This window comes from Petaurus breviceps, unplaced genomic scaffold, assembly GCF_028583685.1.
Source record: "Petaurus breviceps papuanus isolate PSGF00001 unplaced genomic scaffold, PetGlider_PUasm1.0 38, whole genome shotgun sequence".
NCBI classification, from domain to species: Eukaryota; Metazoa; Chordata; class Mammalia; order Diprotodontia; family Petauridae; genus Petaurus; species Petaurus breviceps.
The window spans coordinates 58,342,532-58,360,839 of NW_027186304.1; the positions used below are offsets into that span (position 1 = coordinate 58,342,532).

General features: G+C 35.0%; 1 protein-coding gene across 1 annotated transcript in view; it reads left to right on the plus strand.

Moving 5' to 3' along the window:
* Positions 1–18,308, plus strand: part of SNTG1 (syntrophin gamma 1) — a 378,060-nt gene that overhangs the window by 330,909 nt on the left and 28,843 nt on the right. Inside the window, exon 11 of the mRNA XM_069099542.1 lies at positions 12,625–12,735. Coding sequence (XP_068955643.1) covers positions 12,625–12,735 — 111 coding nt within the window. The remainder of the gene's footprint in view (positions 1–12,624; positions 12,736–18,308) is intronic.

Below are 18,308 nucleotides of genomic sequence, written 5' to 3' on the forward strand. Positions count from 1 at the left end.
AAGAGAAAAGGATTTTAAGATGCTCTCTAGTTACAGAATGAGCCCCGCCTCAGGAGGGGCCTCACAAAGTCCTAGAAAAGCAACCCTTAATTAAATTCTTCTTAACCACTTCAGTATCATTTGTATCCATCTCACTATGGCTCACTTAAATTTTTTTCTGGGTGTGAACTGAATTGTTATAGACAGTATCACCTTAGGTTTAATTTATACTGAAAATCTGGAGAGAGAACTCTTCCTTCAATTAATCAACAAATCAGCAAGTATTTAGTAATTGCCTCCTCTATACCAGGCACTGTACTAACAACTGGGGATTCAACAACAACAAAGGAAGCTATCCCTTATCAAAAGAAGTTTACATTCTAATACGAGAGACGTGACTGCATAAAGATGTATGCAAGTATATAAAGAATAATTGTAAGGAAAAAGAATACAGAGAAATTAAATACCAGGTTGTTCAACTGTATCAGCAATGCAATATTCACCCAAGCGTTCTCAGGGTTTGCTGCCAACACAGGTTCTTAGATCCGCTTTGATAAAGGAAAGCAACTCAAAATGGGTTAACATGCTTACTTTAATCAATCAAATATGTATCGTTTACCTAGTTCAGGGGAAAAAGGTCAGCACCCCGAACTTCAAAGTATACAGACAGAATTATCAAGACAAAAACAGATCAAGTAGACAGATTTCCAAACTGTCCAACCATTACATCCATACCAAACAACATCTGGGTTTCAAAGCCGGGGGGGCTCTGGACAACGGCTGGCCCAGAGTTTCATCAGATCACAGAACACTGCTAAAAGTGAGCCCCAAAACAAAGCTACACATCTGGGCTTATATAGCCTTCTCCTGGCTCAGAGAATGTAACAACCTTCTGGACCCACTGGCCAATCAAGAAGTATCTACTGAAAAACAAGCCTCCCACCCCAGGCTCCAGGTATACTTTAGCCTAGGGGCAGGGAAGATCTTTAAATTTACGTTCCCATTACCTCAACTGAAAGAACATTAGCAGTTGACAGTGAGAAGATTCAGGCTAAACTTATTTTTTTATTTTAATTTTTGTCTTCTAGGAGGAGGGAAGGCAATTGGTGTTAAGTGACTTGTCCAAGGTCACATAGCTAGTAAGTGTTAAGTGTCTGAAACTGATTTTGAACTTAGGTCCTCCTGACTCCAGGGCCAGCGCTCTATTCGCTCAGGATACACTTTCTTATAACTCTTTGTTGTATAGTAGGTAATCACTTAAACATGAAGTACAGAATATCTAATCGATACTTTTACTGACCATTTTTAAAATGTATTATTCCCCACCTCCTACCATCACATCCCACCCTCCCCCCAAACAGGAAATGATATTTAAATACAGATTTTAGGACAATCACTTTGGTGATCTTTAATTCATAGGATTTCAAAAACAATTTGACATGAATGAAAAATAAATTCAAAGGATATAAGAAATATAGCTAATACAGGTCAGTACTGTCAATACGAAGCCACATATGAAATATCTGCCAAAGGCTGCCTCCTAGGTCTCTTTGTTGTTTAGTTGAGGGATTATAAATGCAACAATCGTTGATTGTTTTCAACTAAATATTTCTTTTAAAAGCTTTAAAGACAGGTTTTTTTTACTCCCTCATGGAATTTTAATTAGTGATAAATTTTATTGTTTATCATCCAGAAGTATTGTGTATGACTGGAATTGAAATTATCCTTTTTATACTGTTTAAAACCATGATTTTTAAAGAAAGATATTTTACTGAATGACATATTTTCACTTGAAAACTTTACACTTTATTTTAATTGAGCGAAGTTGATTGGAAGTGTCTGAATTACCTCATATGGGAGATTTTTCTTTCTTCTTCATCCATAAGGGAGTGATTTTTATATAGGATCATAGCACCTTGGATTTGCAGCTGGATTGAACCTTAGAGACCATTTAGTCAAACTTTCACATTTTGTGGATAAGAAATTTAAGGTCTAAAAAGCTAAAAGGATTGCCCAGGCTCACACAGGAAAAAAGTGGCAAAACTCAAATTTGAACCTAGCTTCTTCCATTTCAAATGCAGTTTGCTTTTCATGGTAGCATACTAAGCTCTAACCAACTCTCAAAAGTAGTCCCTTAATTATCCTCCTTCAGGGGATTCTCCCTTAATAGCCAATCTGCATTTCAACTGACCTCAGCCATATTGGAACTTAGAACACATAAACACTTTTACAAATGAGGAGCATCATAGTCATAATATTAAAATTAAATACTAGTTGTAATACTTCACTAATTGATCTACACATAGGCTGAGTGAAAACCTATTCTTGTCAGTTTTTGAGAGACAACATGGTAGAGTAGATTAGAGTCCTGGGCATGGAGTCAGGAAAACCTGGGTTTAAATCCCACCTCAGACACATTCCAAGTTTCTAACATTGGACAAGTCACATCCTCTCTGTGCTTCAGTTTCTGTATCTTTAAAAGGGGCTAATAAAGCACTTAATTTAGAGTGTTGCTGAAAAAATCAAATGAGATAAATTTATGTGTAAATGACTTTACAACCCTTAAAGTGTTATAAAAAATTCATCTTCATCATAAGCATTTCCTTCCCTGCAATTATCTGATATGAAACAGCATGTACAAATGTATGTAAAACCCATGTACAGTGCAAAACGCTCAATAAATGTTTGTTGGGGGTACATAAGCACCCTTTAAATACAAGTAGGATAATTTATGTCCTCTAGAAATGTTTGATATCAGTATTTATTCCATACATATTTAACATTAACATAAGTGTGTATATCATATAGAAATGCCACATAAACAAAGAACTTTGTGATTTTTGTGATGTTCAGGCTATGAGAATGAAAGGCTGATTTGGTTTCTTTTTTCTTTATTACTTCTCATTGAGAGAATTGAATATAGAAAGTATATGGAAAGGGGCAGCCAGGTGGCTCAGCCAGTAAGAGCACCGGCTTCAGTGTCGGGATGACCTGGATCAAATCCGGGCTCAGATACTCAGCACCACACCCAGAAATAACTGGCCGTGTAACCTTGAGCAAGTTACTTAACCCTGATTGCTTTAAAAAAAAAAAGTATATGGAAGAATAATATTTTAGCCAAGATTTTTCATATAGGCAAGTTATTCAGCCTATAGTACTTCTAAGATGGTCTGCTAAGAATTCACTTTGAGAAAATATTTACATTGATAGCACAACATTGGTTCTAAAAGACATTGTTATAATCAATCAAATAATCATTTAGTAAACATGTATTAAATATGGTCTATATGTTGGGGTACAAAGAAAATATAAAAAAAATTCCTAACTGCAAGGAACCTACATTCTAATTTATGAGACAACTTGGAAGAAAACATTAATGGATAAAGAAGATAGAATTGAGACTTTGTCAATCACTTTTAGCTAACTAGCTAACTTTAACTGGGAACCAAAAATTAAAAAAATATTTTTTTCTTAGTATAATCACTTGGGTGATATTTGCTTCATATGGTTATCTTTCAAAAGATATAAGCAATTACTCAACATGTAGAAGAAAAATAAATATGGAGTAAAGCAGAAGATTGAGAGCCTAATGTAGAAAGATAGGGTCTGAAACTGTGGCATAGCTAGGTAGTGTAGTAGATAAGGTTCTGTATCTGGAGTCAGGAACAGTCATCTTCCTAAGTTCAAATCTGACCTCAGACACTGTGTGACCCAGGGCAAGTCACTTTGCCTCAGTTTCCTTATCTATAAAATAAGCTGGAGAAGGAAATGGCAAACCACTCCAATATCTTTCCCAAGAGAACCTCAAATGGGGTCACAAAAGGTGAAACATAACTGAAAAATGACTAAATAGCACCTGGAAATTCATTGGCATAAAGAACACCTAGGGAAGAGAACTCTTTCTATAGTGGATCAGCACCTTCTCTGCAATTTATAGTTTCAGAGCTCCAAGAAGTTAAGTGATTTGCCCTAGGATACACCAGGAGTATGACTCAGAAGAAGACCTTGAACCCAGGGCCTCCTGCCTTTAAGACTGGTTCCCTATCCACTATGCCACATTACTTCTATTCTACACATGTTTAAACTGATTCAGTGAAGAATGAAAAGCCAATATTCTGACTCCTGTGAGACCTAATTATTTCCAGGTGGCCTGGCATGTTTTATCTTAATGATGATTAAGAAAAATTGGGCTGAAGAACACATGATGGAGCCTATGGAGCTATAACTTTGAATTGAAAGTTCTTTATGAACTTCAAGCATTCTGTTTGCTTAATGCCACTCATAGGCTAGATCAGTGCTAATTATGTTATTTTTATGTGATGTTTTTCTTCCTCTTATCTTCAGGTGTAAAATATAATTGGACCAGCCTAGGATATGGGTATATATCGTTTTTGTTTTCTTTTCTTTTGTTTAGATACAGGGATGAATCTGTGAAGTTTGAGAGGCTACATACATGCACACACGTATACACATGTGTGTACACACATATGCATACATGTATGAGTGTATATAGGTAGGTATTGCCCACCCACAGACAGATATTATTTCAAAAGAATAGGGTGTCCTAAAATCTAAGAGGTAGAAGAGGCCTCAGAAATCATCAAATTAATTTCATTCATGTGCAGAAATCTGAAACATCCTTGCCAGCTGGTTATAAAAGTTATTCATGAGCACTTCAGCAATAAGTAGCTCACTCCCTGATGGAAAAGCCAATTTCATGTTTTGGACAATTTGAATTGTTCAGAAAAACTTTCTTATATTGAGAAGTAGTAGTAGAAGGCACATCAGTTTGCTCCTAACTTTTAAAAACTTATACATCATTTGCATTTATGGTATTAGATTTTTAATTCCCCAAATCCATTCATGGTGTGGATTTCTCTCTTATTTGATCAGTAGTCACCCATCAATCCTTAGGGGTTTTTCTAATGTGAATATTCAGAGCTCTTTCTCCTCTTCCCCATCCCTCTCCCCTTCTCTTCCCTTCTTTCCTCCTCTCTCCCCCACTCTCTCCTCTACCCCCTAACCTATCAGTTAAGTTAAATAAAAAGCTACCTTTTTTTGTGAGGGGAAATGTTTTGTTTGTTCTTTGACCATTTTAAATGAAATTGGCTTATTTCTTTTACTGGAGCATTTGCTGTGAATAAAGGAATAAGCATTGTAATTTAAGTGCCTAGGTAATATATCAAATTATTTTCTGATGTCCCCAATTATTTCAAGATGATAACAGAATTACAGAATTTCAGAGCTAGAAGGGAACTCAGTGGACATCCAGAGTACTCCATAACCCAAGAAAGAATTGCCTGTACAGCATATGGAACAAGTAGCCATCCTACTTTGCATGATTGCCTTGGAAGGGAAATGCCAATAGCTCCCAAAAAAGTGCATTCTGCTTTGGGATAGGAAGTTCTTCCTTGCACACGTGTAGGGGAAATCTACTGTAAAAGGTACTGAAACAGAGAAGCATCCTGACATAGCAGGGGAATTCCAAGGCCATAAAATAAAATCCACTTCAGGTTTATAGGAGAGAATATACACCCAACAAGAATTTATTATTGTGCAGCATTCTCATTATTCATATGCATGTTTGAATGACATAGCTAGGTATATTTCTTTCATTAAAATTGGCTTCATTCTAATATAACAGCAATGACCATTCTCTTGCTTTACTTCTCATGGAACAGAATAGAAGAATGCCTTTTACAATGGCAAGATATCATTTCACAAGATAAACAGAGGGAATTTTGTTTTGTTTTAAATTATTTATTTTTAATACCCTTAAAAATCTTCTTATAGCACAATAGTGTTTCATCACAATTATAGACCACAACTTGTTTAGCTACCCCCCAATTGGTGGACATTGCCTTAATTTCCAATTCTTTGTCACCATAAAAAAGAACTGCTTTAAATATGTTAGTACATATAGATCCTTTTCCTTTTTCTTTAATCTGTTTGAGATAAAGACATAATAGTGGTACTGCAGATTTTATGCACAATTTTTAGCCCTTTAGGTATAGTTCCAAATTGTTCTATACGATGTTTGGACCAGTTCATGATTCCACCAATATTGCATTAGTAAACCTATTTTTCCACATACACTTCAGTATTTGACATTTTCCTTTTCTTTCATGTTAGATAATCTGATATGTGTAAGGTGGTACCTTACAGATATTTTAATTTGCATTTTCATTAGGGGAACCTTGTGCAAAGTGTTCACAGGATCATAGGTACTTAGATCTTAGATAGGTACTAGAAGGAACCTCCGAGGCAAGCCATCTAGAACAACCCCATTATTTTATAGCCAACAAAACTTAGACCAAGGTAATTTAAGTGACTTGCCTAATATTATTGAGTAGGAAACATCAGAGGTAGAACCCAGATCACTTGGCTCTAGATCTAATGAATTTTGTAATGCATTATATTCCCTTTGAGCTAATGGAGAAAATGTCTTCAATATGAGAATGGAGTATTTGTACATGAAAAGACCTGTGTATGTTTGTGGCACATTTTGGCAGGGGTAGAGTGGGGTGGAAGGACTGATATTCTGGCCCTGTGTTTTCATTGTTGTTAAGAACTCCAAATTTAGAAAAGTTTCTCTAGCAAAGAAAGTCACTAACTATTCAGTAATTTATAGGTCAATAGTTGCTCTCATCCTTGTTTAGCTTCTTGTAGCCACAGGTGCGAGTTGGTTTACTGGTTAGACACCAAATACATAATGCAGTTCTAAAAAGGACTCAGCAGCCCTCACACCAGAGGTACTCACCTATCCTGGAACCTTGTGCACCCCTACAGACCTATAATACCTGAAGATCTGAGAAGTGACTTTCCTAGGGTCTCACAGACAATATGAGTCAGAGATAGTGAATCAGAATTAGGACATAAACCCAGGTAGCTTGAATCCAAAACTATCTCTGTTTTTATTAAGGCATACTGCCTTTCTTTTGACACATAGTAGGTGCTTAAGAAATGATTGTTGAATGGAAGTAAATTTCTTTTATTAAATAACTATATTGATTAGTTAATAATTTTGTCCTGATCTTTAGTTAGAAATATTCCATTTAGATTCAATCTACATGTTGCCAAAACTATATTATAATTTGGACAATTCTACAAACCAGAGAAATAAATATTTTGTTAATAAGTATTAAAATAACCAATCAAATTTTTCATTTTTTAAAGATTTCTGGTTTGAATTCCCTCTAGAAACAACATGCTTTTTCACATAGGGAGCAATAATCAAGAATTGTTATTGAAGGAATTTCAGTCAGATAATCTGATGTCCTTGTAGGCAGGAATGTAGATACATTAAACATTTGTTTTCCTAGACTTTAAGTATTATACAGCAGCCCTCCTAAAGACTTCATTCATGCTCCAGGGCTGGGAAATAGTTATAAAACATTGAATTTTATAGATTAAAAAATGTGCCTCCTAAAAAAGGGGGGGGGGCTCATTTTAATTAGGAAATAGTGATGTTATGATGGTATGTCAGGTTCCTAGAATTCTTTATAGGAATGATTTAGTATAAATCTATAAATCGAGCAGTAAACAGCTTCAATGATTCCAGCATCAGAGAATCACAGGATATGAGAAATGGAAGAGCCCTGAACAGTCATCTGGTCCAATTCATGTATAAAAAAGATTCCTTACTAAGCACAGTTGATTTGTGGCCAAACTTCTTATCTACTCACCAGTAAAGCTTCTTTATACAGTTATCCCTTCCACATTGCAGGGGTTAGGAGGTGGCTAGGTGGCTCAGTGAATCGGCCCTAGAGTCAGGAGGACCTAAGTTCAAATACGACATTGGACACTTACCACTTACTAGCCATGTGGCCTTGGGCAAGTCACTTAACATCAATTGCCCCTCCAAAAAAAAAAAAAGCAACAACAACACATTGCAGGGGTTAGGAGCACAGATGCCCCCATGATCTGGAAAATCTGCATAAAATTATTTGCTTCCCTCATACCAAAGAAGTCTGAATTATCAGGGTACAAAAAGATAAAATATGTTGATGTTATACAATATTATACACATTTTATGCAGTTCTGTGTTTCTAAACTTTTTCTGTGTTATCTGCTGGCTTCACATGTTGTCTACAGCTTCCACAAAACCCCCCCAAATTCCCATTTAATGTTTCATGCCAATCAACGATATATTGAAAGCATGATGGGGAAAGTCACAATGTGGAAGGGATAACTGTACAAATGGAGTGTGATTATTGGATGGTTTCTCTTTTCCCTCAAAACCACTCATCTTTCCTATTTCTGTAAAAGGCATCACCTTTTCCTTCCAGTGACCCAGTTTTACAGATGCATTCTCTACTCTTTGCTCTCCCTCAACTTACATATCCAATCAATTGTCTAATTTTGTCCTTTCTATCTCTACAGTATCTTTTACAATGAACCTATTTAAATATTTCCATAGTCACTGCCTTGTTTCAAGCCCTCATAATCTTTTGCAGCAGCTATTGCAATAGCCTCCTAATTGGTGCCTTTTCCTCAAGTTTCTCCCTTTTATCTGTCCTCAGTCTACCCAACAAAATGCTTTTCATAAAGTACAAGTCTAAGTATGTCTCTCCCATATGCAATAAGTTCCAGTAGCACCATATTGATACTGTGTCAAAGGATGAACTTGAATTTAAGTTGATCTGACTCTGAGTTCAGGACTTTATCTATCAAGGAGCAATTAACCAATTAGCAACTATTTACTTAATACTTATAATAAACTAGTCACTGTGTTAGGCTTGCTTTCTCATGTGATGCTGCCTCCTCCTACATCTTTAGTAAATAACTAGGTGGAACACTATATAGAATCAGGGCCTGGAGTCAGGAAGACCTGAGCTAAAATCTGGCCTCAGACACTTCCTAGTTGTGTGACTCTGGGAAAATCATTTGTTTGCCTCAGTTTCCTCATCTGTAAAATGAGCTGGAGAAGGACAGAGCAAACCACTTCATTATCTTTGCCAAGAGAACCCCAAAGGGGGTCATCAAGAGTTGGACATGATTGAAATGACTGAACAACAAAGTAGTAAAATAAATTAGTAAATCTTTTTGTTTGTTAACGATCTTGTGGACATCAACAACTGATAAACTTTCTCTAAAATGTCATGGAAGTTTATTCTTCTTGCCATTGGGGATGGGAGGAAAGGGAAGAGGAAAAAAGTTTTTTAATACTTTCTTTAGAGCTTTAGGTTGGTCAACCATCAAATTATTGCTTTGTTCACCTTCAGAAAACACGGTTGGTAGCAATTCATACTTTACCTAAGACTAGCTATTACATTTTTCATAACTATTAAATGAGTACTTAATGGACCATATGTTATATAATGTGCCTTTGAGAGTCAGGCCAAGCAGCATGCCCTCATTCAAAGAACAAAAGCATACAGGTAGAGTATTAAACAGTACCAATAAGGACAAATTATTATGGTTCAGACACAATATATTTTCTTTCTGTTTTTAAATAATACATTGCTGCCCCCTCATATTGAATTTGTGAAATTTTGTTGTTTTCCTTGAATATAAAATAGCTTTTTTTGTTCCCCCTTCCTATCTACCCTCACTCCATAATGTAACCAAGTATGAAAAATGCCTCCTGATTTCTTTTTTTAGAGAAAGGGAAAAAAACAGGTGGAGATCTGCTTGTCTTGGAGTGAATTGTCTCTGCAGTTAGCTTTCAAAGTAATTTTGGTACCTTGTGATTACAGAATGTAATTGAAAGTTGTTAGAGCCTTTGAGAAATTGGTTGAATTTAAAGTCTCAAAGAGTCTCAGGAGGAATAATGCTTTTGTTATTTTGTTGAATATTCTAAAATTATTCAAATGGAACTGTGATCTCAAAAATGTGGATATTCTCTCCAAAATGCTGATTGCAATCCATCCTGTGTGAATTTTGTCTATGCCACCCTAAGTTATGGATTCAAAGATATAGAGGTGAAAGGGACCTTAAAGGTGATCTTAAAGTTCAACTCTCTTCTCCCCCCTTACACGTTTATGTTACAGATGGGTAAGTTAAAGCCAAAGGAGTTGAGGTGACTTACGCAGGTTCATAAACTAGTTGGGGATTGTTTTCCTGACTGCAAGTCTAACATTCTATCCACTGTAGAACACTGTCTCTATACCTAATGAACTGAGGAGAAGGGAAAGGCTTCCTGTATTTTAGCAATAACAATAACAATTAACAATTATGTAGCGCTCTAAGGTTTACAAATAACTTTATAAATATCTCATTTTACCTTATAAAAAACTTTGGGAGGTAGATGCTATTATTATACCCATTTTACAGATGAGAAAACTGAGACAGACTTGCCCAGGGTCACACAACTAGTAAGTATCTGAGAGTAAATTTAAGTCTTCCTGTCTCCAAGTCCAGTACTCTATACACTGTGCTACCTAGCAACTTCTCATAACTGGAAAGCTACCAAAGGATTTACCACTTATCCCCAACATGTTACCAGCTGGGAAGCCCATCATTTTTGCTCATGCACTTTCTAAGATGCCTAAACAACATAGAGAACTCATCAATCCCTGTGTGTATGTGTATATTTGGGACAGATATAGCAAATGGATAATGAAATGGAACTAGAACCAATCAAGAAGTGTGAAATAGATTTTTACCTTTGGGAAATTTAAATGTCCTTCTTAATATACCCAAACCTTTCCTTGAAATGAATTACATTCCTTTTAATGTTAATATTGTACCAAGGTTGTTGTATAATTGTGAGACATAGAATACTACTAGTCTCAAAGAGAATAAGTAACCCCAGGAGAATAATGGAAAGACTTATGGTACATAGACTTCCTATATAATGGGTTGTAACACATTATAAAAAAGATATTGTGGATAAATTAAGTGAAATATGTCATAGAAAATATTGTATTAGATTAAAATACATTTAATCTTTTTCAAGAATATGGTTTTATACCATAAATCACATCTTAAAGCAAATTTCTATAAAGTGAGATTCTATCTGAACCAGGGCATACACCTGCTCTACTTTCTTTGGACACTGTAGGGAGAACTCAAATGAGTTAGTAAAGAACAGTGGCAGAAAATGAAATAAAAGTATTTATTAACATGCTCCATTCAAAGCTGGATCTGTCTAGAGGTCATAGCTGATCAGGATCCATGTTGTTTTTTGTATCCTTTGCCCTCATGTTTTCATACATAGCTAAGTTCAGCCAACCTTATTCTCCAATGTCAGCTGAAGTAGTTATAACTGAAGAGTCTGGAGCTACCCTTTTTATTCTCAACATCAGTGGCTGGTGCACAGTCAAAGAGAATGAATGAGGAGTGAAGTGCCAAGCAATGCCCCTATTAGTGTGTCTGTGCTTTTCCTTCTATACCTACATTTCATCCCTGGTTGCCAACATATCATTGACACTGTAGGTATGTCATTTTTAAAATTATCTGAACCCTTCAATCCATGGGCATTCTGAAGCACCAAGTATTTTTTTTTGCTTTTTTTTTTGGAGGGCAATTGGGGTTAAGTGACTTGCCCAGGGTCACACAGGTAGTTTGTTAAGTGTCTGAGGCCAGATTTGAACTCAGGTCCTCCTGACTCCAGGGCCTGTGCTCTACTCACTGCACCACCTAGCCACCCCTGAAGCATCAAGTATTATAGCCAGTTCCTCTGAAACAAGAGGATTTAATAACTAGTAGACTGAACAGGGAACATTATTCCTCAATGGGCTATTTTCCCTGATTAGTGACTTAAACTTTCTCTGCTCTGGCTTTGTCTTTTGAAAAGCTAACAACTTAGCTTCCAAAATCCTTAGCCCAGTCACATAACACTTGACACTGTGCAGACCAATTGTAGTTAGAGACCTCACTTTTAATGAATTAACATGATGATAGGGAAATGTCAGCAGCAATATTCCTTGGATTCCTACTGCACAAGAAAGGCTGTGCCTTCTTTTTTTTTCTTCTATGTAATCTTACATTTTATTTGCTAGAAAACATCTCTATCACCTTCTGAAAAAGCCCCAAATTATATTTTTGAGTTTTATCAGGAAGCTATAGCATTATCAAATAAAAATAGTCATGTTAGTATTACATACCAAAGTAATAAGTGATCTGTTTTCTACTTACTACTATCAACTCTTCTTATAGATATATTTAGTATTTTAAGTTAGGTGCATCATATTGTATTTTTAAACAACAGTTCTTATTAAATGATATTTATCTCTTTAAAAAGAATGCACTTGGGGCAGCCAGGTGGCTCAGCGAGTAAGAGCACCGGCTCCAGTGTCGGGATGACCTGGATCAAATCCGGGCTCAGATACTCAGCACCACACCCAGAAATAACTGGCCGTGTAACCTTGAGCAAGTTACTTAACCCCTATTGCTTTAAAAAAAAAAAAAAGAATGCACTAGTATCTGACCAGATGTAATTTTAAGTCATTTGTAAACCTGGGGGTATGCCCAGTACAATGACTGCAAAGGTCATGAAACCAAGAGATATTATGATAAATACTTATATTTTTGTGCATTGGCTACCATGAAATGTGAGTTACTGTAAAATTAAGATGAAACGACTTACTTTCTTTTCATATTGTATGATGTTTTTTATAAAGAAAATGTTTCTTAGTATTCTTCACAGCTGTATATTAATTTCATTGACCTGTATCATTTTTTGCATTTTTTTTCCTTCAGGCTGTACTTTGGAGGTACAAGTTTTCTCAGCTTAAAGGTTCTTCAGATGATGGCAAAAGCAAAATCAAATTTTTGTTTCAGAATCCAGATACTAAGCAGATTGAAGCAAAGGTAAAAGCAAACATCTATCCAATTATCCACCTATAATTGTATTAATACCAATAGAAAGTAGAGGAAACTTGAGTGAATTGATGAGGTCAAATGCTCATTGGTGTTGTGATTGCTTCTGAACGTCCATCATGCCCCAAAGCAAGGGTTGATTTCAGGATTCTGTAGGGGTTGATTATTGTAAGACCAAAGTAAAGGTAAAAGAAAAAAAAACTAAGAAAAGAAAAAAAACTTACACAGAGAAAAGTAGTGCACATATTCATTGTCTTATAAACTACATGCACATTAACTACAATGGCTTGTTATAATGTAAACTATTTCATTAATCACTTTATCAGTAGCACTGAGGAGTTCTATATATAGATCATGTTATTTTTATAAAAGATAATCATTTGTAAGTGTGTAGATATATATATATATATATAATATTCCAAAGAAATGCAAAAATATTATTAATCTTTAAGAGTTATTTTAAATACCAGGGTATGATTTAAGTCAGGAGGTGCATATGGAATAAAAGGGGAAAAACCAATATTCTCCTTTCCTATTGTAAATTTTTAATTTTGTAAGGCCGATGTACTATGTTAAAGTATTCTGAATGTCAGTCACTCATTTTCTTAGCATATGGAACAAAGAGTGACTTTAACACGTTCAAATAAACTCCAACATGTAAGTTATACTACAAACAATATATAAGGAAATTACATTCACAGAAGCCTGGTAAAGGAGAGAAAGCACTAGACTTGGAGTCAGAAAGACCTCAATGCAAATTCAACTTTAGACACCTCAGTGCCTTACTTTCCTCATTTATAAAATGGAGGGGCTAGAATCAAAGGCCTCTATGACCTTTAATCCTATGATTCTATAAACTATTATCTCAGACATGTTGGTGTGAGAGTAGAGGGAGGGGAGGGAAGAAATTGGTGTAAAGAAATTAATTTGCAGGGGCGTAGGCAAGTCATAGGAGGGCAAAGTAGTGGGTAGATGTAAAGTCGAGGAGCCAGGAGGGATAGGAACCAAGAGATATGCATATACATAAAAACAAAGATCAGGAGTAGCATAGGTTGGAGAAAGTACATATTCATATATGTATGTATATATGTATATATGTAGGTACATATTTATAGCTATAGAGAAACATATCTAAACTCTATTGTGGCCTTCTTGGGGGAGAGGGTTAGGAAGAGAGGAAGAAAAGAACAAAATGAAAGAGGGCACAACAGAGAACAAAAGAAAGGTTACAAGGAAGCAAAGATGGACAACTCTCAACACAATAAATATTATTTATCATATATGATGATTTATTTTATTTTTTACATATTTTGAATCTTCTCTTATGTTCAGCCATGCATATGACATGCTTTTTTTTCTTTATAACTTTGTATTTAATTATAAAAAGAAAAAGAAAAAAAATTCAAACAAAAAAGAAATGAATTCTGAAAAACCAAAACAACATTGTTTAGAATAAAGCAAATTACTTTGGTAATAGAAGTTATACATTTATGCTTTTAATGTATTTCTTTTGATAATATATAAAACCAGGGTGAAAAGTAGGTTCCTTAAAATGTAATAAAACTAAATTTTATTATGCTCCAATTATGTACAAAACATTGTACTAAGAAATATAAACACGAAAAATGACAGTGTCATTGCTTACAGAACTTTTAGTGTAGTAAGGTAATGAGAAGTATAACTATAAGTTATATATTAATTAATTAACTATAAGTTAGATATTATTTAAGTCCATGAAAGTAATCATACAGAGAACTTCAAGAGATTCGAGGAGGGACTGGTTAGTTCTAGCTGAAGGAACCAGGAATGATTTTGGAGGATTGCAGGTAGATGAGCCTTAAAGGAAGAGATGTATGTCAATAAATAAAAATGGAAGCAGGATTTTCTAAGTACAGAGAGAGGTATGCTCAAATACAAGAGAGAACAAGCTAAGATTTGTGAACAGGCACAGAAACATAGATTGTTAGCATAGGCACAAACCTGTGCTAACAATGGACCAAGAGATGATAAAACTTGGACCTAGACGAGAGAAATAACTTGCTCGAAGTCATACAGTTAAGTAATATTTAGAGCTGAATGTCAAATGCAAATGTTCTCCAATGACTCCGAGGCTCCAAATGACTCCAAGGCCAGTGTATTTTCCACTGAACCACACTGGTTCCTTATCAGTTTTGACTGAAGAACAGAAAACATATAAGCAAGAGGCAATGTAGCTTAGTGAATAATGCACTAGACTCAGAAAGTAGTTGAATGGCCCTGAGTAAATCATTTATTCTATCTGTACCTCAGTCTATAAAATGAAGGAGCTATTTTGGATGAACTCTAAGGTTCTTTTCATTTCTAAATTTGTCATCCTTTGAATATTATTTAACATGATTCAAATGGTAGATTAGAACAAGATGATGGAGGTTTTTAAATGCATATGAAAGGTTTTACAATTTCTTTGATAGACAATGGCAAACCAATTGACACCAGTAAGTCTGATGATGAGAACTGTGTATTAGAAAGGTTACTCTAACAATAGTATGAAAGATGAAAGACAGGAAATAAAGTCAGGGTTATTAATTAATGGCAGTTACAATCGACAAGTAAAAAAGATAATAAGAGACCATGCTAAAATGATGATGGAATTAAAAAGGTATTTGGAGACATGAGGAATATTCTGGATTTAAAATCAATGGGCAAGGGGCGGCTAGGTGGTGCAGTGAAACTAGCTGTGTGACCTTGGGCAAGTTATTTAACCCCAATTTCCCTCCAAAAAAGCAAAAAAACAAACAAACAAAAAGAATATTTGGAAGGCTAGGTGGCACAGTGAATAGAGCACTGGCCCTGGAGTCAAGGAGGACCTGAGTTCAAATCAGGCCTCAGACACTTGATACACTTACTAGCCGTGTGACTTTGGGCAAGTCACTTAACCCCAATTGCCCTCAAAAAAAAAAAAAAAGTAAAATCAATGGCCAGATCACTGGTTAGGTATTTGGTAGAAAAGAAGTCCTGCTCATTTAAAGGTTGGACTAGATGATTTTGGAGACTGCTTATGATGCTGAGATTTTTTGATTCAGGCTTCTTATCATTCAATATATTCCTCTATGCTAACATTATTAATAATCAACATCCATAATGTGACTTAAAGACAAATAAGAATGTTTAAATACTATCTTTCTACACTTACTTTTTTCCATCATTTTTATTATAATAAACATTTTACTACAAGCCCTCTGCCTAGAACTCAGTGGCTTCTGGCATTACCACTGAAGTCAAGGTATTTATGCAACATATTAGAACATATTACAAGTTCCAGCATTCATATTGACATCACCATGATGGACTACCTTGATAGCATTTTTCCCACAATAATTTGACAAAAGGCAAACTGTCAGAAGAATTTCCTAAAGAACCATCTGAAGCCAGTCTTTCAGATATACCTCCTAAGAATTCAGCCAAAGCACAAAATAAAGGAAACAAATTCTTTTTTAATCAGAGCAACTGCTGAGGTTGAGTCACTTTGTATTTCTATATCTAAAAAATCGCTTGAAAAATGGGCTTCTCCACATGCATTAAAAGATCATATTAGCTAAAGGAAGAGAATATTATATATGACAGGGGGAGTTGTAGTCTTATGTTAGTGTTTTTTATTCCATGTGGTGTCTTTTTTTTTCCATTTCAAGTTCTTATATCTGCATGCTGCAAGAACTTTTTTTTAAAATGGATATAGTAGTTCTATAGCAAAAAGAGGGGAGGGGATTCTGCTCACATGTTTTTGTTTGAAGTAAAGCACAAATAAAATACAGTTCCACAGTATGGATGTGTTCTTGAAAGCTTAATATATAGAAACATAGTGGAAAACATATGTCAGAAAGATAAGAAAATGATAGTTTAGAAATCATTATTCAGAGATAAAAATGTAAATTTTGCCACGATTAATGAAATCCCTAATTGTTTTTTTGGTTTTTGGTGTGTGTAGGTTTAGTATATAATTGTGAGGAAAGGCATAAGTCACAATACTGATTGTCTTTTAATTATTCTGTTACATTTTCCTTAGGTGCCATTCCAGGTCTTCCTTCCTATTTTTTTTTCTTTATTTATGCTACCTTTAAGAACTATATGTTTTCCCTCCCTCTCTCTCTTAGCTATATCTATTTTGTGTCGATTTTTTTCTGAGATAATCATCAATCATTCTTTATTAAAAACAAACTAAAAACCTCAATTGAGCCATAATGCATTCTATTCCATCTTTTAATTTTAGTTCTCCTTGATGCTTTTTGTTGACTTTATACTACAAAAATTTGAAGTTAGCCTCCTAAGCCTTTCTGCCATCCTTGTTCATTTTATGAGTAAGTTAATGCCATTTACATTCATAGTAATGATTATTAAGTTCCTTACAAGATATTGTGTTGTTATTTCTTTTAAAATATGTAAAATATATACAAGATAGCTGCAATTAAAGTTTCATTCAGTTTTGTTCATTCTCACTTCTCTCTCAATTTAAACCTTGATTACTTGTTCTTGTGATATTATTTTTCTTTTAAATCAGTGATATAAATATCTGCTTTGGGTTTTTATTGTGGTAGTTTCCTCTCTATCCCTCAAACTCAAAAATCTCTCCTCCTCCCTATCCCAATTTACTGTCCTGTTTAATTTATATATTTTTAGTAAATGTAATCTCACTAACTCTCTATCCCTCTTTCTGAGTCTATTTCTTTCTGCCTTTTTCTCTGTCTCTTGGTCTCTGACTCTGTGTCTGTATTTCTCTCTCATTCCCTGTCTTTCTTATTTAAGCTCACAGATACTGTGAGGTTGTCAAAAATTAACTCAAATTCTTTTACTTTTCTGAGTATTAGCATTGGATCATCATATTTATCTCTGCTGTTTTTTATTATTAATTTGCATTTTGCTCTCACCTAATACTTCTGATAATTTGTTTCATGATTTAATATACTATGGCATTCAGATGTTGTTGCTGTTGTTGTTATGATCTTTGATTCTGAGGAGACCAAAGTCCTAAAATTGTGTCCTTGGTCTGTTTGCTAAGTTAGTTGTTAATGATAATAAATCTCTCTTGTGATTGTAATGTAATGCCAAGCAAAGGCAACTTCCCAAGGTTCAGAATACCAGCATTGGTGCTCTCCATTTTATTCAGTGACAAAGTAAGAGCAGAGAAGATCAAAACATGACATCATTCAAAATACAGCATTTACTAAGTGTGATTAAACAATCTCCAAGTACTACCCCACCCCAGGACCTTCCAATCATTCAATCAAATACAAAGTCCCTGTTCTAAATACTACTCCACCCCTAGGCTGTACCTTCATTTAGTCCACCACAAGGCCCCTCTTCTCAAATAGAGATTAGTTTCCAAACATAAGTAAAGTACCTTCATTTGTTCAATCACAGAGCACAAAAAGGTCAAAAGTTCCCCACCCCTGGATCACAATTGAATCTACCCCAGAGTTACATCAAGTTTAAGCACAGCACTTAATACCCAAATGGATATCTTTTCTTCATCTTGACAGGAGGCAAGTTCTCAGCAATCTTAGTTCCTGGGGAGACAAGGTTTAGCAAGG